The sequence below is a fragment of the Gossypium raimondii genome, chromosome 5 (genome assembly GCF_025698545.1).
Source record: "Gossypium raimondii isolate GPD5lz chromosome 5, ASM2569854v1, whole genome shotgun sequence".
In the NCBI taxonomy this organism is placed as follows: domain Eukaryota; kingdom Viridiplantae; phylum Streptophyta; class Magnoliopsida; order Malvales; family Malvaceae; genus Gossypium; species Gossypium raimondii.
This window is the reverse complement of record NC_068569.1, coordinates 19,877,730-19,898,858: the sequence shown is the minus strand read 5'-3', so window position 1 is coordinate 19,898,858 and position 21,129 is coordinate 19,877,730. Positions and strand designations below refer to the sequence as shown.

The 21,129-nt window shown below is 33.7% G+C and overlaps 3 protein-coding genes across 3 annotated transcripts; 2 read left to right on the top strand and 1 right to left on the bottom strand.

The window, feature by feature from the left end:
- LOC105769762 (uncharacterized) lies at nucleotides 1-5,972 on the bottom strand. Its single transcript, XM_012590615.2, has 10 exons — nucleotides 5,804-5,972; nucleotides 4,704-4,927; nucleotides 4,387-4,420; nucleotides 4,116-4,252; nucleotides 2,732-2,798; nucleotides 2,037-2,136; nucleotides 1,485-1,648; nucleotides 1,183-1,229; nucleotides 1,066-1,116; nucleotides 1-759 (listed from the first exon to the last, which is right to left on the bottom strand). Exons 1-10 carry the CDS (start codon nucleotides 5,874-5,876, stop codon nucleotides 382-384), a joined length of 1,275 nt encoding a protein of 424 aa, XP_012446069.1. The 5' UTR covers nucleotides 5,877-5,972; the 3' UTR covers nucleotides 1-381.
- Nucleotides 5,973-8,758: 2,786 nt separating this feature from the next.
- On the top strand, nucleotides 8,759-12,817 carry LOC105769653 (UDP-galactose transporter 1). Its single transcript, XM_012590421.2, has 5 exons — nucleotides 8,759-9,181; nucleotides 10,349-10,598; nucleotides 10,706-10,913; nucleotides 11,757-11,988; nucleotides 12,200-12,817. The coding sequence occupies exons 1-5, from the start codon at nucleotides 9,071-9,073 to the stop codon at nucleotides 12,428-12,430; spliced, it is 1,032 nt and encodes a 343-aa protein (XP_012445875.1). The 5' UTR covers nucleotides 8,759-9,070; the 3' UTR covers nucleotides 12,431-12,817.
- Nucleotides 12,818-16,297: 3,480 nt separating this feature from the next.
- Nucleotides 16,298-20,617, top strand: LOC105769654 (general transcription and DNA repair factor IIH subunit TFB4). The gene is made up of 11 exons (XM_012590423.2): nucleotides 16,298-16,518; nucleotides 16,632-16,720; nucleotides 16,825-17,095; nucleotides 17,375-17,421; nucleotides 18,313-18,350; nucleotides 18,425-18,470; nucleotides 18,978-19,031; nucleotides 19,137-19,205; nucleotides 19,470-19,546; nucleotides 19,990-20,085; nucleotides 20,368-20,617. The coding sequence occupies exons 1-11, from the start codon at nucleotides 16,488-16,490 to the stop codon at nucleotides 20,438-20,440; spliced, it is 891 nt and encodes a 296-aa protein (XP_012445877.1). The 5' UTR covers nucleotides 16,298-16,487; the 3' UTR covers nucleotides 20,441-20,617.
- Nucleotides 20,618-21,129: the final 512 nt, after the last annotated feature.

Below are 21,129 nucleotides of genomic sequence, written 5' to 3'. Positions count from 1 at the left end.
TTTGATGAATAACGGAAACAATTGCATTTACTAAATTCAACCGTAAAACTATTAAAATTTACCCCGGTAAAATGATCTCCTAACCTAATAAAAGTATATAGGATTGGATAGGTTAGGTATAACAAAAAAAGATACCGTGACAAAGCATCTACAATCACCCACAATCAAAACAAAAGGAATACTCTCAGCAACACAGTTTGCAGTGATATCTGATCATCTCAACAGCTCCATCATCTTGCAACGAATTATACACTATTGCTGGTTTGGTATCTACTTACTTTCTATAATAATCAAAAGGGGCGGGGGCAAAAAATGGTTAAAACCCAAGGCATAAGCTATTGGAAGTTCAAAATAGTATGGTGAACATGTTTGTATAGCAGTTCAGTTTGAACCTGATCCTCCATTTGTATCCTGGTTGTTTCCATGCGGTGGTGTCCCCGAGAACATTTCCATCACAGATCTGAAAGCACCGGTTAATTCCTCTGGTATTTGCATTTGCTCACCGAAATTCAAGTTGATGTTCCCACCTACTCTTATCCCAGGTTCTTCTGATCCATTAATGTTATCGTCTTCCCCCTGCCTGTTTTGAGATGGTTGTCCCTGATATGCACTTGAAGCCATATTCATAAGCATGCTTGCAATCTCCGTCGGAAGGGAACTAGCGTCGAAAGGCATTCTAAATGGAGATGATCCGCCATGACTCCTTGATCCAGATGATTGGTTATTGGATCCTTGATTATTTTGACTGGAACTAGCACCCTGCAAGACGGGTATTAGAAGATGAAAAAGAAAATGAGACATTCTGGATCAGAAAGGTCAGGGATGCTTATGCATATACAGAAAAATAAGAAATCATTTCAAAATAGCATTCAAATAGCAAAATTTCTTGAGAATAACCAGTAAACAAAATGGGGTTCCATTTTCAAGGGTAACAGGCTTGAGAGAGTCATACATTCTGTCTTTTAGTGTCAAACTGTGAGGTGGTAAACTGGTAATGGATATTATTGCGAGTTAATTACAACATACAGATTTCTTTTATTATAAGCGACTAATAGTTCATATTACCTGATCCCATTCTGCCCTTTGCTGCTCATCATTCAACTTCTGCTCAGCTACCTGGATATCACAAGCAGAACATCAAGATCACAACAATGATGTAAAAAAAGGAACACTGAAACCTACCTGAATATTTTCTTTCACAGATTGATTGTTTGGATCCAGTTGCAAGGCTGCACAAGTTAAATGAAAGAGAAAAAATAAAGGTTAGAAACTACCATGTTTGATAGCATATTGAATCTTCAACCATTAATCTGTTATTAATATGGTGAAAGAAAATAAAAAGGACTTTAAGAAAATGTGGAAGTTTTCTTTAACTGTGAATGTAATACAATCCACACTAAGAGATAAATGCTTATAAATTATATCTTAGATTTGGTTGTCCCTAATAGTAACACTGTATAGTTCAGATATAATTTCCCGCCAACCTTTCTTAAATCCTTTCTCAATTGCATCAGCATAGTTGCCTTGAGCATAATATGCTAAACCAAGACGACTGTATGCCTTGCTGTAATTTGGGTCAATTTCAATGGATTTATGACAGTCTCTAATGGCTTCATTGTACTTTTGAATTTGAGTGTAAGCAGCAGCCCTGAGAAACAAAGATTATAATTCAATCAGACATTGCATTTTTACGAAGATGAATGTGCGAAAATGTCAGAAACTTGCTGCAATCAAAAACAAAAAATATGTACTATCTCTAAAAGTTACTAGAAACTGAACATTAAAAAGAACCAAATTCCTAAATCCTAATATTATTGGGACATGATTAACAGAAAAGGCAAGTTTACTAAGTCAAAGTCTAAAAGCTTTTACGGTGTTCAATGAAACCGATAGGGTGACCTAATAGTGCAAGAATAATTTGACGTAGCAGGATAAGGACTTTCCATCTCTTGGTAAGGAAAAAAATATGGTAAATATGGTAAATTGAACAGATATATATATATCAAATTATCAGCTTGAGCAAATTAATGCTGTACCGATTACAATAATAAACTGCATTATCATCACAAAGAGAAACAGCAATAGAATACAGCTCTATCGCATCAGAGTATTGCTTTGATTGCATGGTCCTGTTACCTGAAAGCAAAACAATATAACTTAAGAGCAGCTTTTACAGAGAATGAACACTGCAAGATATTCAAAAGATCATGCTGCCAAAACATCACATATGGTAAGCACATTGACACTTCTTAAGCAATAGTTATTATAAAAAAGTTGCAGGTATTGGGTTCCTTGGTGACTTTAGGTTTGGGTCCTTTAGAATCAATTTAGGTGGGACCTGTTTCCGTTTTGGTAACTTTAGGTTTGGGTCCTTTAGAGTCAATTTAGGTAGGCCCTGTTTCTATTTTGGTGACTTTAGGCTCATGTTAATGTTTTCCACATTTTACTCAACAAGGGTATATAGTAATTGAGTTTAAGTCATTAAGTAAAAAAAATCCTGTTAGATAGATTGGATATCAAGTGAGCTCATTTGCTAGGGTCTGCTTTTACAGAATCTATTTCATGACTTTTAACAAATAAACAGATAAAGCATGCATAAATTAGACAAAAAAAGAAAGAGAAGAACAGAACTTTCTCAAACTCTCCAAACAATAAGCCCTTAAAATTAAAGGTTAAAGATATGAAGTACTAACTGCCAACAAAAAAAAAAAAGCACACAAATTTTTATTACCTTGACATTTGAATGTCTCGGCCAGGTTTTTATGGTCAAATGCCTGACAACCAGACCTTTCCATCTCCTGATGTGGAAAATTTAAGATATCAATAAAGGCTTGTTACAGAAGCTAACTGATATCTTTAGAAAGTAAAAATAAAATATGACAATAACCATAAATTGCAAGAAGTTATCTAAACTGAATGAGAATATAATGAAGATCAAGTGCCAGTCAGTACTGATTTAGTGATGTGAAAGCAAGATGAACTTAAATGTCATTAGTGGATCCCAACTTCCTAACTAGTTCAAAGCACTAAAAAGAAAACATATATTAATATCCTTCCTCATAATCATGTTTCCTACACGGCAGAATGCAAAGATTGCAAATGCTTAAATTCAGTAGGATGCCATTCAACTGACTAACCTTGCAACCCGTAATAACTACCTTGGTTCTCCAATCCCCAGTCATAACCATAATTTTAAGGCTGGCTCACTAACCTACCTTTCCATCCAAATATTATAAGCCACTATGTCGAGAATGCTTATTTCAGGAACTACAATCCAAAAATCAGGATTTCACTCTTTCAGTTTCTAGAACCATGTATCTATGTGATGATAATATAAATGCATTATATGTTTCTCAATATAAGAGACAGCAGAAGCTGGAGTTTGTCTCTAAGTGTAAGACTTCAAAGGTTGGCCAATTTCCAAAGGAACCTGTTCAATTAATCCAAAAGAGGAGATAAAGATGCCATTGTCAGCTGTGCAAGCCAGGATGTCAAGTTAAGAAATAAATGATAAGAGTTTGCTCGTATAATTCTCTGACGTCAATGATTAAGCTTGACATGATCGGTTCTTACTAAACAATCAGAAGAAATCCACCACAGGTTTTCATCCTAATAGCTCATGTACGACAAAGATCACTACTGATGAATAAATCCATGCCATGGGGAAACATTGACAATCCCCATACCCGATCTTCAAAAGACTCTTTTGAAGAATTTCCCTACACTCTGATTTCCAAATTTCACTCAAGTTTCAATGAAGATAGACAAGTAATTTAATTCAGCTTTTAGTTTCAGCATCATAAGATTTCCCTTCTGACCATCCCTACTAAAAATGAGGACCAGAAAATCTTCTTAAATGATCCGAATCACGTAATTCAGTTAACCTATTTTCTGAGTGCAATGATGTAGCCAAAGTATGGATACACTATGAAGAAACTACTTCAATGAAACATGTAAATCTAACACTTAACCTGAATCCATGGGGCAAATCTAAAAATATCTCAAAAAGAACCTTCACGTTACAACAATTAATTAAGCAACAATTACCATAAACCAAGGCAAGCTAACCATCCATCTAGTGGAACAGGTTTAATATAAACCAGAGGAAAACATACATTTACGGCGTCTTCAAATAAACGAGTAGCTTTATCCAGTTGGGCAGGATCATCATTCCCATCAGGCATGGCCCTCAGAAAGTGAATTTTCTCTATTGCAGCAAAGAATTGCCCAAAGAGTTCATCCTTTGAGACTCCTGCAAGTTACCCTGGTTTAGAACTACTTTGTATAACCTAAAACATTAAAATAGATAATACAAAGGTAAATCATTTCAACTCAATTATTAAAAGTCCAAAATGTGAAATTATCAAGATAAGTAGCATGGCATACCTGTAGACTGAGATTCTTTAGTCCAGTTATCCCCCTAATTTAGCAAAATCCAGACACCAAACATATTAGAAACAAAATAAGTGCTACAAGAGAAGAAATGTCCCTGACAGGATACCACTAAAACAGCATTCATACAATGATAAGGAAACTCGGAAAGAGAACCATATGTAGAGAAAAATTTTCCCATATTAAATTTTAGATGACATACACGGTGCCTAAATTAAATCCTGAACCCAATTATATTTTAAATCAATTTCAAAAAGAAAATAGTGATCATGAAATACCAATTTTAATGCCGCCGAGGAATTAGCACTTACGATATCATGGGCAGAAAGTGAAGCAGTGGCATTATCAGAAGTACCCCTGTGACTTAGATCTGATTTAATTTTCTTATCCTCACTTTCATCCAGTGAACTGAATATGTCAACTAATAGATCAGGTTTGACATAATTTATAGAAGCTGAGTCAAGTTTAAACACCTCCACCAAACATTCCCTAGCAACTTCAAGGCCTTCAAGATCAACCCCTGGGGCAGGTTCAACTAATTTACAGAAATAGGATTATTATTAGAAAATATATAACAAGATGAGAATACAAAGTGAATGAAGAAGTATATGACTAGGAAATACTCAGCAAATCTCCCCCTTCAAATCACTTAAAGCCCTAAACACTCACCCGCCCAAATAATAAAATAAGGGAGATGAAATAAGAGACGTAAACTGAATAGTATAGAGGATGCAAGCAACCAGTATAATGTGATGATATCAATGAACTTAAAAGTTGCCATTTAAAAAACATGATACCAGTCATGCATATAAAAAGTACCCTTCCAAAGTCAATTTTAAAGAGGATGCACACAAAACCAGTCAATTTGTTTTCTTACAAACCAACGACCATGCAGCTTTTAGGACAAAGTTCCAAATGTTTACACCAATTTTTTCCCGGATAATTTAAAGATCGATCAAATCCTATATTGTGCCCAAAGACTTCTAGAGGCGTTCTCCAATGGTATCATTCTATAGCTAATGCTGCACTTCCTAATTTTATTGAAACCTAATTCATTTGTCTACACTGAATTGTCGAACAACAACACTCCTTATTCATAACACCTCTTTTCTTTCCACCCTTAACACACTCCATGAAGCTAAGAAAGCATCACTTTAACTCGGAATTTGCAGTTGCAAACCCTAAATTTCCAAGTAGAATTAAGCTAACTGCGCTTTGCAAAAGTCAAAATCAATCAGCAAAGGAGCTAATTCCGCTTTTGCATCACGGCGAAATAAAGAACAATGCAAAAGAAAATCATTTAAAAAATAATGCAAAAAGGAGAAAAAATAAATCAGTGACAAACGCTAAGCTAACCTAATTGAATTGAAAAAAATAGTGAATAAAATGAAAGGCGAGATAGAGAGAGCACCTGAGTCGAGGAAATCCAAAAAGGATCGAACGATGCGACGAGAGAGGGGAGAATCGGACTTTAATTTACCCATCCAATTTTGTAAAGACAGCTTAAACCACCTTCTGCTTTGTTTTGTGTTTTCGCCAGAGTTGGGGAGTTCAATTTCTAATTTTCTAGTACTGAATTATAAGAAGGGTCAATATATAATTTGGTACCTAATATTAGCTTTAATGTTCAATTTAATACTAAGTTTTTTTTTCAGATTTTGGTACCTAAACTTTTTTTCATTTTGACTCTTAAGTTTCTTTTGTCTCAAGGTTTAATTTGTCACTTACAGTTTTTTTTTTCTTTGTACCAATTAAGTATCTATTTTTTTAATATTGCACACATGTCAAACATTCATTGGGTCTCATGATGTCGTTTGATCTAAATATTAAATTAAATATTAAAGCTAAACTTAAGTATCAAATTAAACATTGAAGCCAAATTCATATACGAAATGGTACATTAACACTGTGAAATTATGCTATTAGAACCTTGAGTATGATTATTCTCCTACGAAATGTGAAAGAGTTTGAACAAACATATATGACCTAAAAATGAGCTTGGATAAAATATGGATCGAGTTTAATTTCAATATTTAAGGCTTGAGTCTAGCCTCGCCTAGCTTTTTTTATTTTGTAATTTTGTAATTTTTATATATTATGTAATTTATATCAAATAAATTAAATATACAGTGTAATGTAAACATTAGAAAATATTTAAAATGCTTATGTTGCAAATTTTACTAAAATAAAATATCTAAAATAAATAATATTAAATTAAAATAATATAACTTTTTAAAATAAAATAATAATATGTACGAGTTTAGAAAGGTTTGACTGATTATAAATATAAACGGATTTAAGCAAATTTTAAGACCTATATTTTGACTCGATCTAAGTTTTGGCAAATATAAAATATATTAATATTAAATGTTAAATTTTTTTATTGAAGTCCAATAACATTATTTTTTTATAAATTCTCAATTAATTTGATGTTCAATTAACTTCTGATACTGATTTAATTAGAGACTTAGATAATAATATAAATAATGCAGTGATAGATAAAAATATTCTTTTTTTGGTTAAAAGAAATAAAAGTAAACTTCTAATTACACGACTTTACTAAGAGTCAGACCTTATTCCAGATTGTTAAATATGATTTTTTAGTAGATTCCGTACACCCTTAGGCGGCTCAACAAAATAATATTTTACATTTAAATCTCCATTCGACATCATTGTTATGCAATCTACAGCATTATTTTGCTCCCTCAGAACATGTCAAAATTTAATTTACCATTTCCTTAAAATCGTAGTATATATAAATCAAATTTCTAAAAAATTACTGTCAACCACGTATCCATTACTAACCACATGAAGATAAAATATTCTTTTTACAATACCGAAAGTTTATATTTAATGTCCAAAACTTACTTTCTTATGGTTTGCTTGAACCGTATCTGTGTCCATTAATTCTAGCAATTTAACATCTTTACAATCAAATCAAGATTGAATTACATTTACAAAAAAAGAAAAAAAGAAAAAAAGTATATTTGAATGTACTAGTTTTCGATTTTTCTAATAAACAATTTAAAAGCAAGAGTAATTCTTATGACAAATTATTTAATATTTGTTGTCGGAAAATTATAACTTCAATAATAAAATTAATATAAGTACTTGAGAGGAGATTGATTTAGGGTTTGTTTGGTTTTGATATTGTAATTGAGAAGTTTGGAGAAAATGTTTTAGAAAGTTTCTTGTTGTGAAAATGTATGGTTTGTTAATCTAAAATGTTTGATATTATTATTAAAATTGTGGTGAGAAGTTAAAATATTCATTTTAGATACGATGTTAAAAATAAATAATAAAATAATTTAAATAATATTTAAATAATTTAATATATTGTACAAAAATATTTTAAAATTTAAGTATAACAATAAATAATATTTAAATAGTTTGATATAATGATCATAAAATATAAATTAATCTAAAAATTTAAATATATTTTAAATAATTAATACAAATATGAATATTTTGATAATTTGCACTTTAAAACGCAAAAACTAGAAGTACCTAAACTCAACTTTTTGCTAAAAGCACTGTTTCTCCACACTTTCGACCCAAAAGCCAAGTCTTTGGCATTGCTTTTAAGGGTTGAAGAGCATTTTTCCACCTTCAAAAGTATGACTGGATGACCCTTAATTGACAAAAGTATATGAAGTGAAGTTTATAGAAAATTTCCTTGTGTAAGACACTTATAAATGAGAATGTTACTATTTGAGTTATTTGTTGAAAGGAGGCTAACTTTGTTAGGAGTAGAGTCTAAAGATAAAACCTCCCAACAATCGCCAATGGTCACCTTTTTAAATATATGACATTTCCGTCAATTTACTTTATTTTTTTAAATCGTCTCTTTAAACATTTAAATTTTCGATAGAATATTATGAGAATTTATTCAAATTCTTGAAAAATAAAATCCTATTAAAAAAATAATATATTTATATTTATAGTAGCTAGTAATAAAATAACCGGTAAATAATTATTCCCATCCTTAAGAAAAAATAATTTTTTGAAAGATAAAAAAAGAGTAAATAAATATTCGCAAAGAGAAGGGCAGTTAGTTGTATCCGGAATTTACCATGCACATTAATTAAAGAGAAAAGTTTACCCGTAATTATCTCCCACTTTATTACATTTTACAGATGAGAAATTCCCCAGGGGCAGAAAAAAGGAAAAAGAAGGTAGTATGAGGTTTCTCCCAAGTGAGATCAGTTCTACGGTTAGACAATATCTGACGGTAGAAATTGAAGTCAATTTAACAAATCTAAATTATAGTTTATCCAATCGACGGCTTAAATCATCCCCATTTCCTAGGAGCAAAAAGTAAAATAAATAAACATAGTAAAAATGAAACAAAAATAGATCGATTGGGAAAAATTAAAATTCAACCCATAATATTAGAGGGAGAGAAATGAGGGAGGGAGAGAGGGGGTAATTCACAAGGGAAGAAAATCCTGCTTCCACCGTTACACCCTCTCTCACATTTTCGTTAAGTTTCTCTTTTTGTTTTTGTCTTTCTCTCTCTCTTTCTTTATTTACATCTTAGCTACCCTTTTTTTTATTCAATGCTCTATAAACGAAAAATTTGAAGGTGGGTTTTTGGTTCTTGGTTTTGAATTTGGTGATCTGTGTTTTTTTTTTGTGCGTGGGAAATTGTTGGGAGAAGGAGAGGGAGGGGAGAGAAATGGAGGAAGGGAGATTATGTCAGTGGAGTGTTTGCAGATCTCTTCTCGCAATTGTCCAGTGGTGGGGTTTTAATGTTACCGTCATTATCATTAACAAATGGATCTTTCAGGTTCCTTTTTCTTTAAAATTTTGTTTTATCGATCTTCACACTTCCAGTTTTATCTTAATTTTTCTTATATTTGATCTAATTATTTGATGTTCATGTGATTCTCTTTTGTTGTGTTATATATACTTTTGATGCCTTTTGTTCTCTGCTTCGATTCAGTTTGCTCTAGTTTCTTGATTGATTCTTGTTAATGCTTTGCTAGAGTACAACTTGCCTTTTCGAGAATTATATATTAAAAACCGAAGTTGTGATGTGGGGTATAAGTATAACTAAGCACAATAAAATTTATTAAACACTACATATTATTAAAAATATAATTTAAAGGGGTTGCAAGATTTTAACTGGTACAGTTTAGTTTGTAAATTATGTATTATTAACAGTATTAGGTTCTTTTCGTGTTTATTAGTATTTAATTTAATTTTGAAATCTAGACTTCCGGCCTGATTATGGACTTAAATTATGCATCTTAGAAGAAAGATTCAAGAATCATGGTTATGCTGTCATTTTTAATTTTCATGTTATAGTAATGTGGCTGCCGCTTTAAGCTTTTGTCTGGGTTCATAAGCAACAGATCTAGGATTATAATAAATAAATTTTAGGTATACATATGATTCTTCATATATTGGTATTATAATGTTTATTTTATTTATATGATAAATGTTTGATGAGAGGGGAGAAGAGTAGGGTTTACTGTTTAGCATGTTATGGGGTTAAACTCTAACCTTGAAGTTTTGGGCTTGATAAGTGCATTTTCCAGCTTAATGAATTAGCCTAAAATTTTTGGACGGTTTAATGGAATCTTTGGAAGCATTTGAGGTGCTTAAAACACCTTCTATCTCTGCTGCTTCCCTGATTTAATGCTGAGCATTGAGATAGTCTGCAACTTTAATATCGGCATAAGTGGGAACCGAATCCTTTCGGCTGGTCTTCAGCTGAACGAAAAACCTGACATGAATTTATTTTTCTCTAAATGTTTTCCTTTGATCTTTTTTTCGTAGTGGACATAAGAAAGTATAACCATTCAATGATCATTCAATTGTTAGATGGGATAATGGTACCTTAGATTGCAATTGGTTGATTTTGACACTTATTGACAAAGTTCTGGAATATGACAATGTTGATGTTGTTTTTCTTTTCTTAATTCTTTTTAAAATTTTTTTATAATTCCAGAAATTGGATTTCAAGTTCCCTCTATCAGTATCATGCGTTCACTTCATAACTTCATCATTTGGAGCATATATGGTAATCAAAGTGCTAAAGCTTAAACCTCTAATAGTGGTTGATCCTGAAGATCGCTGGAAAAGGATATTTCCCATGTCTTTTGTATTCTGCGTCAACATAGTGTTGGGAAATGTCAGTTTGCGCTACATCCCAGTTTCTTTTATGCAGACTATAAAGTCATTCACTCCTGCTACAACAGGTGAAATTTAGAAATTATAAGCTTAATCATAACTTTTATGCGCATTATCTTGGTATAAGTCTTGAATGCGTGCCGTCATCACATCTAATCTTGTATGTTCATGATAGTTATTTTGCAGTGGCTAGTTTGGAGGAAGTACTTTGATTGGCGAATTTGGGCCTCTTTGATTCCTATTGTCGGAGGAATTCTTCTCACATCTATTACAGAGCTTAGTTTTAATATGTTTGGTTTTTGTGCTGCCTTATTTGGATGTTTAGCTACTTCTACAAAGACTATCCTTGCTGAATCACTGCTGCATGGATACAAGTTTGATAGGTACTGTTGTCATTTGTTCTCAAGGCCATCTTTGACAAATTGGAAAAGGTTAAAATATAAGACAAATGGATTTGAAGCTAAGCTCATGCTCAAAGTATTAATTAGTTTATGACGGCCATGGAATATTCTTGATGCAAAAATTTAGTTAATTCTACACTTAACTTAGTGTTGTGTCTTTTGCAGCTAGCATATAATTTTGTTACACTTGTCAGTCATCTTTTCCTCTGCATTTTTGTATGACGATTCTTTTTTTTTTCATGTAGTTTATATTGTTTCGCTAACAAATTGAATGAGTGCCATTTCCTTGGCTTCACAATCTCCATTAGCATAGATTTTTACTTCGAGGAAGATAACTTTTGACTGGCAAACTACTGGTTGACACGATACTCTGTGTCCCTGGATTGAACTATTAACAAGGAAATATTTAGTTGAACAACAATTACTGCCATTATTTCATAACTATCAAGTAGTGCTTCACAAACTATTCTGTTAAGCTAAGTAATTGACATGCATGCATCGTAACTTAGAAACTTGTGATCAAAACTTTTTCAGAAGAAAAGCTGAGATAAATTCCTTCCATTTTTAGCCTGAAAGCTTTGATATTACTGCTGTAGCGTTTTAAGAGTTAATCACATTCCTAGCCTATGTGGACGAATGTGATTTCAGTAATACCACATAGAGACTTGCTTAGTCTTTTTCTTGAGCAAAGCTCTTTGTTTTTATTTATTTATATATTTAAGAGTTATCATGTGTTACTTGTGGAGAACTGTTTTGGTCCAACATATTAATTCACACGTTCTCTGATCTTGGTTCACTGTATATTTTTGGTGCATGCTCTTATAGCATAAACACTGTCTACTACATGGCACCTTTTGCAACCTTGATCTTGGGAGTACCAGCAATGTTACTAGAAGGTAATGGCATTATGGAATGGTTTGAGACACACCCTTCTCCCTGGCCAGCTCTCATCATTATTTTCAGCTCTGGAGTGCTGGCTTTCTGTCTTAACTTCTCCATCTTTTACGTGATTCACTCAACTACAGCTGTAACATTTAATGTTGCTGGGAACCTTAAGGTGAGATTTATCTAGTGAAGAGGGATTCTTATCATATTCTGACTCATTTTACTATTTGCTGTCATTGATTGTGGTGTTCTAGGCTTAAGTTGTTTACATTACCGTAGATTTGATTATTTAGATGAATGTATTTTTCGGATTCCGCAGAGTCTTGAAAATTTTGTGGTAAATTGTAGCAGATTTCTGGTGCTTAAACACTTTTCTGATGCAGGTAGCAGTTGCTGTGTTGATTTCATGGATGATATTCAAAAACCCGATTTCGGGTCTAAATGCTGTTGGCTGTGGTATCACACTTGTGGGATGTACATTTTACGGGTACGTCCGACACTTGCTTTCTCAACAGCCGCCTGGAACGCCACGAACACCCCGGACACCTAGGAACAGGATGGAACAACTACTACCCCTTGTAAATAATAATGATAAGTTAGATGACAAGATCTAATTTAGGTTGTTATGCATGGGGGTTCTTGGATGATACAAAGAAATGGCATGATTTGGAAAGGTTGATTTTATCACCTTGTGCGGTTCTACGTTAGATTTACTCAGTTGGGGAAGTTTTTAACATATTTTGTTGTCTCTCAGATACAGAAATTTATTTTCTTACATCTCTTTATTTGTTAGAGTGCCTCAAATATGTAGTACATGAAATCAATGGAAATTTTCTCCATTTTGCTGCTCAGACTCTCTGTTTCCCGATACTAGTTTGTAAGTCACTCAAGTTCAGCTCGACCATTGTTGACTCAAGTTCGAGTATTGATTGAGTTGGATTCAAGTATTTTGATATTTGATTTGAACAAGCTGCCAGCTTAATCGAGATTTTATTTTTTTAGTTATGTATTGAAAATTTTCATTTTTGAACTCAAGTTAGGCTGAAATAATAAAAAATTGAAGTATGAGAATTAAGTTCATTTTTTAGTATGTCATAAAGTCTAACCGAGTGCTTTCAAGTTTGTTTTTATCTCGAATGAAATTTAGTCAAATTTGAACTGAGTTTTAGATTTCAAAGTCGGACTCGAATTTGAAGTTCTTATAACTTGAGTTGGGTTTGGTTACATAGTAGTAACTGAAGAAGCAAGTATAGAAATTGTGATGTTTGAAGTACTATAATCTTAAGATCCAAATCAGACTACTTGGTTTACATATCAGTCTGCATGATGATGATATAAGGCTAGTTTAGTAATACTTTCTAAAAATACTTTGATCTAAAAATTACTTTTGAGTAAAAGTTCAAATTTTTTTCTTCTACTTTTGGTAAAAAGTACTTTTTCAAAGATTTTTGATTTTTGTCCCAAAAGCACTTTTGAAAAATTCATAAGCAACTTGTTTAGTATTGTTTTTATATTAAAAGTACCTTTTGTCCCAAAAATGCTTCTCACAAGCAAACTGACCCTTAACATGTTTCCATCTGAAGATGAAAATTAAGAACCCCAAATTAACCCATTTTTACAGAAGGAAAATAAAGAAAAAACCACATTTTGTTTATCCAATCAGAAAAAAGAAGAGAAGACAAAGTTGTACATTTTACATCTCAATAATGAAGAGAAAACGGAGAAAAAACCAGTTAGCAGTAAAAGACTAGAACTGAAGCTAAATTATTTTTGCATAAACAAATTGAGTTAAAATTCTGGGTCTGGGATCATGTACTATATATAAAAATTGAGTTAATAGTAACTAGATGAAGCCAAAAGCCATAAATTGTTTTGCCATTTAGTGGTCATAAGCTAGGTACCGACACCATTTGTATGGTTAAGCAACCTGCAATATTGATGCATTGCTACACAAACTCGTGGATGCAGAAGGTCCCCAGAAGGTTAGGAAGATCTTAATGAATGATGGAAAAAAGTGTACTTGGAAACACCCGCTTCTTGAGGCTCATTACTGTCGCCAACTAGGGGCCCTCCACTTGTACCCGCTCGTATTGGTCCCTTGAAAAAGGCAAGTAACCAGCAAAGATGGAACCGGTTTGGATTGGACCAGAAACACAAGAAAGGACAATTTTTTTGGGGTCGTTTTTTGTTTAAAAACATCGAGGTTTGCCGCGTACATGACCTCAGGTTTACAAGCCTTGCTAAGTGAGCCAAGAGATACAACCAGATAGGGAGAACAAGAAGAAGATGAAGATTCGTATGAACTCCTTTGGCTTACGGAAATAATATGAAGTAAAGTGAGCAAATCACCCTTGTTAGCTACATGAGTTGAGTCGCTTTGCTTGGTACGTAGGAAAGAAAATTGGAAAGATCAACAATTGAAGAGGTGGAAAATTAGAAGGATGAAAATTTATATTTTTTTTCCATAGTTGTGGTGTTTAGCAGGAAAGATGGAAAAATAGAAAGAGAAAACAATATTCTTTCCCTCCATTATTTGATAGTGTTGAAAAGTGAGAGGAAAGAAAATAAAACAAATGAAAAATGCATAATTTGAACTAACATATGTTTCTCTCCTCTTATCATTTCATTTCGATTGGTTTTTATGCATTAATATGAGAATGGTCACCCCTCTTATTTTTTTTCTTCTCTCATTTTTCTTTCTAAACATGCAAACTCCAAATTTATTTTCTTTCTACTTTTCCACTCCATCCTCCCATCACTCCATGTCTACTTTTGTTGGGGTTTTCCTGGATTATAGTTTTCTGAAACTAGCATCAAACGTTGGATGATAACTTGCCAGTAAAGTTATATTGATCCAACAATGAAACATCTTCAGGGGATAATATAACTGCCCTGGTACTCAAGTAATGCCGAGCACCTCGTCTCCTGTATAACAAAACAAGAACTACAGCAAGGGCTGTGATGGGTCATGAATAATGAAAGTAATTTTATTTAAAAGTTTGTTTACCTCCGTCTTTTTTGTCGAGTCCATGTCTGCCAATACGCGGGAGGTTTCTGATCTTGAAATGCATTTCAATGAAGACAAATATTCATGAAATGAAGAACCCTTTAGTGCCAAGTATGATGGAGCTAATGGTGTTGAAAAGACAGGACTTCACATCCCTCTACTGCAAATGCCAAAACTAATTTAGGTAAAGTAAAAAGGCAGTGCCAATAATGAAAATTTAAATCTCTTAACGGGATGACTGAACCAAAATCTGTTTCAGACAAACCATATTTAGATAAAATGCCTAGGTCATACATTTACAGACACTCTACTTATCCAAGGAACTACTTTATCCATCCTAGTGACCCGAAACAGAAGTTGTAATCGATAGATAATAAACATCAAATTTGATCTTTGATCTGCCAATGTCAAGAATGCTCAACTAATATGCAAGTAATACACATCCAAGTGTCGCTTCAAAGGAAATAACAAGCCCGTACCTTTTCACTGGTAGCTCACATTTTGATGTGCTCATATCCAAACCTCTTCCATCAACTGAAGTGCTGCTTGTTCTAGCACCATGTCCGAGCACTCTACTGAGTGTCATTGTACTAGTTGAGGGGAGCCAGCATCTCCAGGCTAAAATCCACCCTACGCTCAAAACCCAATTTTGATCCTATAGCATCAATTTCTTTAGCATATAAGCGAAATACATGGTTAGAAACTGTGGTGGCCATATGCAGCTGCTCATCACACCAAGTGACTGCAACTAAATCCGCAGAAGGGATCATTAACAGCTCCAAGTAGTCCTGCACAAGTGGCTAATTTGCATCGTAGGTAACAAGCGTACGCAAAAGGTAAGCGTAACAGGAAAAAAAAATACTATCATCACTTACTTGCATCTGCCACTTGGAAAGCAATTGGTCAGTTTGTGAAATCAGATCACTCATTCTAGACGTTTGTTTTAATGTCTTAAAAGCATCTTTTGGTTCTGAGTCAACATGAAGAAAAGTGTGGCACTGGTTAAACAGGTGGAGGTTGAATGCAAAATCGAACGTGGTACAATAATTTTGAACTTCTTAAAATCTTATTATGCAAACAAGCTCATTTTCAGACAGGACAGATGGTAAAGATTCCAGTTTTGGGTTTACAATAGTTTCTGATTACTGCTCACTTTTAGGACTTGCTTTTCTCCATCTTAAATAAATAAAATTTCAATTCTAACTTGCAAGTTATCAGATTTTGTGTTGAAAGAGAAAGCTTTAAAAGCTTTCAGATTGAAAAACTAAAATTCCATCTTCAACTCCTCCTTTCAGTCATCATGAATAAAATCTTTTAACAGTCTCAATTTTTTTAATTATATTGCATTAATTTAATTAAAATGCAGACCCGGGGGACCCGAAAAAGAATTAGAACTAGTGAAAAAGCAAATGGGCTGAATTGAGCCATCCCGTCGCGTAAGAATATGGGGGCCTCTGTTCTTCAGCCCATTTTATGCAAAATCTCGCAGTTTATGCAGACCCGACGCTTACAATCAACAGCTTGAAGGAGAGAATTTCAGTCAGGTCAGCTGTCGTTCCCTTTTTCTCATGAATCCAACTCGCTGCATTCGCTGATTATTAGAGAAAAAAAACCCAATCTTTTGATAGTAACAATAAATAAAAGTAGGAGAAGCTGCATCCTCCATGGCTTCAGCTCCTTCCAAGCTCTATGCAGGTTGCCCTTCCTTTAAACCTTTCTTGGTACTCGCATAATATTGATTGATTTCCTTCTTGGGTTTTCTTTTGTTTTGATACTTTTATAACTATTGTTGTTAATTATGGTTGCAGATGATGTTAGCCTTGTGGTAGTTTTGCTGGACACTAACCCATTTTTCTGGAGCTCCTCCTCACTCTCTTTCTCTCAGTTTCTCTCCCATGTAATCTCTTATCTATCAGAAAACCCTAAAAATTAAAGCAAACCAAGTTAAAAGGTTCATTGATTTTTGCATTTTATTGATCTGTAATGTTGGTGTTTGTTTAGGTTCTTGCGTTTTTGAATGCGATATTGACTCTGAATCAGCTAAACCAAGTCGTGGTTATTGCTACTGGATATAATTCCTGTGACTATGTCTTTGATTCGTCTTCAGATTTGAACCGGAGTTTTGAGAATGGGAGAATGCCTGTTATGTGCTCCAGTTTGTTGCAGAAGTTGGAGGAATTTCTTATTACAGATGAGCAGTTGAGCAAGGAGGAACCTGAAGGAAAGATTAAGCCTTCCCTTTTCTCGGGGTCATTGTCAATGGCTCTTTGTTGTATCCTTTCTGGTGTTTTAATGCTTCATTACTTCTTTGATGTAAATGTTTGGTTCTATTCATGGTAAACCTAGTTCTTTTGGAAAATTAATGGGTTTATAGTGGTAATAGTGTTATATAGCTATGTAAAGGGTTTGGTTGTTCAATACCCGAGTGATGTTTATGCAAGTATTATTCAGTTGCATGGAAATGCATGGAGAGTGAAGGCATAGTGTACGTTTTGCAGGACTTTGTCAATATGTGCTTTACTTGTTGTTTGATTTAATTAGATTTTAACAGATATACAGAGAGTGTTCCGTTCAGGAGCCCTCCATCCACATCCTCGAGTGAGTCTCTAAATAATTTATTGCTATTCGATTTATCTGCTGATCTTGATTATTTGCGTCTGAAAATTTTTATACACCAATTCTGCAGTCCCTGCTCGTTGGGAAATTCTTTCATGTGATGAATGAAGTTGGATATGTTTTTATTTGTTTATTGCTACATTTCTGAAATAATTCAGATACACGCTTATTATGTTTACTATTATAATTTTGTGTCTTCTTTGTTTGTGTGTGTGTTCAGCAACTGTAGACTGCTTGAACACGTTCATATCAATTGCATATGTATCTTGTTAAGTACCAGTGCTGTTGAAAATTCATCTATTTTTGTATAGTCAAAAGTGCCATCTTTGGTACCATGTGTCTTAATAATACCATGAGGAGCTGCATTTCTTTCATTTTATTTACTTTCATGTTTGTAGCAAACCCACTTTTCACTTCCTCCTGTTAGTGCACCATCATTTTTAAAATTTACTTCTGATGAGATCAAAAGGTGATGCTTGTATTAAGGTAACTGACCAGGACATCTGCCAGGACAATGCTGTTTAAATATTGTTTGCATTATCGACCACTGTTACTAAATAACTGTGGGCCAAGCTATATATGACATGGGTGCATTGTTAATTTTCATAGTTACTGAGCAATGATAAAGAGACAAAGATATTTTTCTAACTGTAGAAGGATATATGATTGTGGGTGTTGAAATGTATGCTCAATAACATTAGATTGGTTTAACTTCAAACAATTTGGAAAAGCTATATGCAAACTGATAATGAAATCGAGAGTTTCTCTGTATATAGGTTAGAATCGAATTTTGTAACACTGTAGTTTTTGTGTATTTACTTGTTTAGTTTTTATTACTATGTTTCATAGTAGTTGACTAACATGTGCATACAGATCTTATGCTTGCAGGGATCACTAGATGGACCTGAACAGTAAGTTATTTTTTTTGGTTATTTATGCTTTCAACCTCTGGCCTTTAGGCTCAAAGAAATAATTTTTCTTTCAGATATGTTGCAATCATGAACGCGATATTCTCTGCCCAACGCTCTTCGGTACTTGATGCTGCATCTATTATTTCTTTCTCATCGTTTCAATATATTTCTGCCTAATTTTCTTTTTGTTAGATTCTTACGTTTGGCAGCTCAATATCAACTATATTCAATCTAGTCTTGTATTCTTGCTAATAATGACACGAACAACTTTAAATGATTAGTTGGGAAGTTAATTTTCCTTGAGTTCTACCTTTTGTAGCCTCTGTTTGAATTGTTTAGGGAGGGCATTATGATGACAGCTCGTGCTTGGTTTTAAACTTGTGGAAATACTATTTTCGTCATTTTACTATTGCTATCTTGTTTTCAACTAGGATGATTTGCATTATGCTAGTAGGTGAAATTTGACATTGTTCATTTCTTTAAGTTTATGGCAGTAATTTTTATCTCTGTCACTCTCTGTAAATCTGAATATACACAACAAACACAAATGCACGTATAGAACATATTTGTCTTGCTTTAGATGTGTATTCATGTCGTGAGTCGTAATTAATTGGCTTCATCTTGTAGGTTCCTATAGATTCTTGTTACATAGGTTCTCAAAATTCAGCCTTCCTGCAGCAGGTATGGCAACGTTATTAATGCTTTCTGAATTACCTTATGCTGCAAACAAACATTGGTCTTCCTCTCTCAGCTCTACTGATACAGTTTGATGCATCGGAGTTTTAGGCTTCTTACATAACTGGTGGTGTACATCATAAACCGCAAAATTTGGATGGGCTGTTTCAGTATCTCATGGTATGTTGTTTATTCTAATTTGACTGCAATTTGAATTTATGTTATGCTTATTGCCACTAATTGCTGTTCTCTGTACAGACTGATGTACATAACTTTATTTCTTGCACGTATGTTTTATGCTGTACTTGTTTATGAGAACAGTACTTTGCGGCCTTGTATGATGTTAAAAGTTTCTTTTTCTCTGTAAATTTTCTTTGAAGTGCATTTGGTTGATGAAAGTGTAGGCAGATTATTGTACTAACATGTTATTGGCCTTCCATGCAGACTATTTTTGCTACTGACTTGCATTCTCGCAGTTTCATACATCTTCCAAAGCCTGTTGGGGTTGATTTTCGCGCCTCGTAAGTTTTACTACTTGTTTGTTGCTAAAATTTGAAGCCATCCTTATTTCGTATGAATGTACATGTTTCCTCTCATGCCTCTTAAACATGCATTGTGCCATTGGTAATGGTTTATGTTAGTCAATATGGTAACTAAAAGAAAAGCTGATATCATGCTTGTTTTGAAGAAAAAGGTAAGATAAGGACTGTCAACAATGCTAGCCAAAAAACTTAAAATTTCTTTGCTTTAACATTTTTTTGGCATTACTGCAACAAGAGGGAGCTCTAGATTTATTTTTTTCATTTTCTTTTCTCGTCAAGGTGTATGTTCTTCAAGCTAGCATAACTGCTTAAGGTCTTAAATTCCTCTATATTGCCTGCAGTTAATCACATGTCAATTCTTGTGCTTTTTTCGCTTGAACTTTAAACTATGCAATGCATTGATTGAATTCTGAAATTTACAGATGTTTTTGCCATAAAAACACCATTGACATGGGCTACATATGTTCTGTATGTTTGTCAATTTTCTGCAAGCATCACAAGAAATGTTCCACCTGCGGGTAAGCTGTTGTAGCTGCAAGTTGGATTCCATTTTTTATGTTCTTCTCCTCATGTATGCAAAAGTCTCATCTATCAAACAATTAAAAGTTCAGTTGGTTCTCAAAAAAACAAAAAATTCTGTGAGTTCTCGAACTTTTCTCCGACAGCAGTGCTGGTTGTCTGGAATCAGCTTCATCAATTTCTCCTCCTGTGAAACCCAAACATCCTTTTAGTGTTTTGGGATTTTTTTAACCATCCTCTAATCCATGTATGTAAAGTTGATTTTTTACTTGCAAGTGCAGGTCTGTATTTGGTCAAGCTCAATCTGAGGCGGCTTCGGCATCTGACAAAAAGAGAAAGACTCCTGAGACATAAAGTTAATTAAGGACGTTACAGAAGTTTTATAATCTACTAAATTTGGGCAAGTCTTTCTTGCTTAACAATTTTTGTTTCTTGAGAGAACAAAAACTTTCTCCTTGCGCAACCATTTGATATGCGGAATTTGTACATCATAAATTATTAAATGTGAAAGGTTGAGCCACCATTTACAAATTTTATCTTCTCACAAACTCGTGTCAAACGAATTTAGGGTTGTGCTTATGACGAAGAAGGTGACAAATGTGTGATTGCAGGCCGGAGATTCTGCATCTCTGACCACGGATTCCTCCGTAAACCTTCAGAAGAGTTTGATAGATTGGAGATGAAATTTTGATACCCACAAAGGACATGCCCTCATTTTTATTATTTCTCTGTTCATCCACCAAACTGTTAGCACAAATCATACTTTGTTATTTGTAGAAACATTCAGTGGTGTTGAAACTACAGTTTTAGGAACCGAGAAAGAAGAAAAAGAAATGGTGAATGTTGCTTTCATTATGGGTCTTCCTACAATGGAAAACCATACCTGGAAAGTTTTTGGAAATGCTCAAGATGGAGCAAGCAAGCTTGTGAAGTAGCGATTGATCCTAAGCTTTTCAAAAAAGGGTCACTTTTTCTCTGTGATAGGCTTGGAAGTATTAGAGATTGGATAGTGGTGACAGTTCAAGGTTTGGTACCAGCCTCAT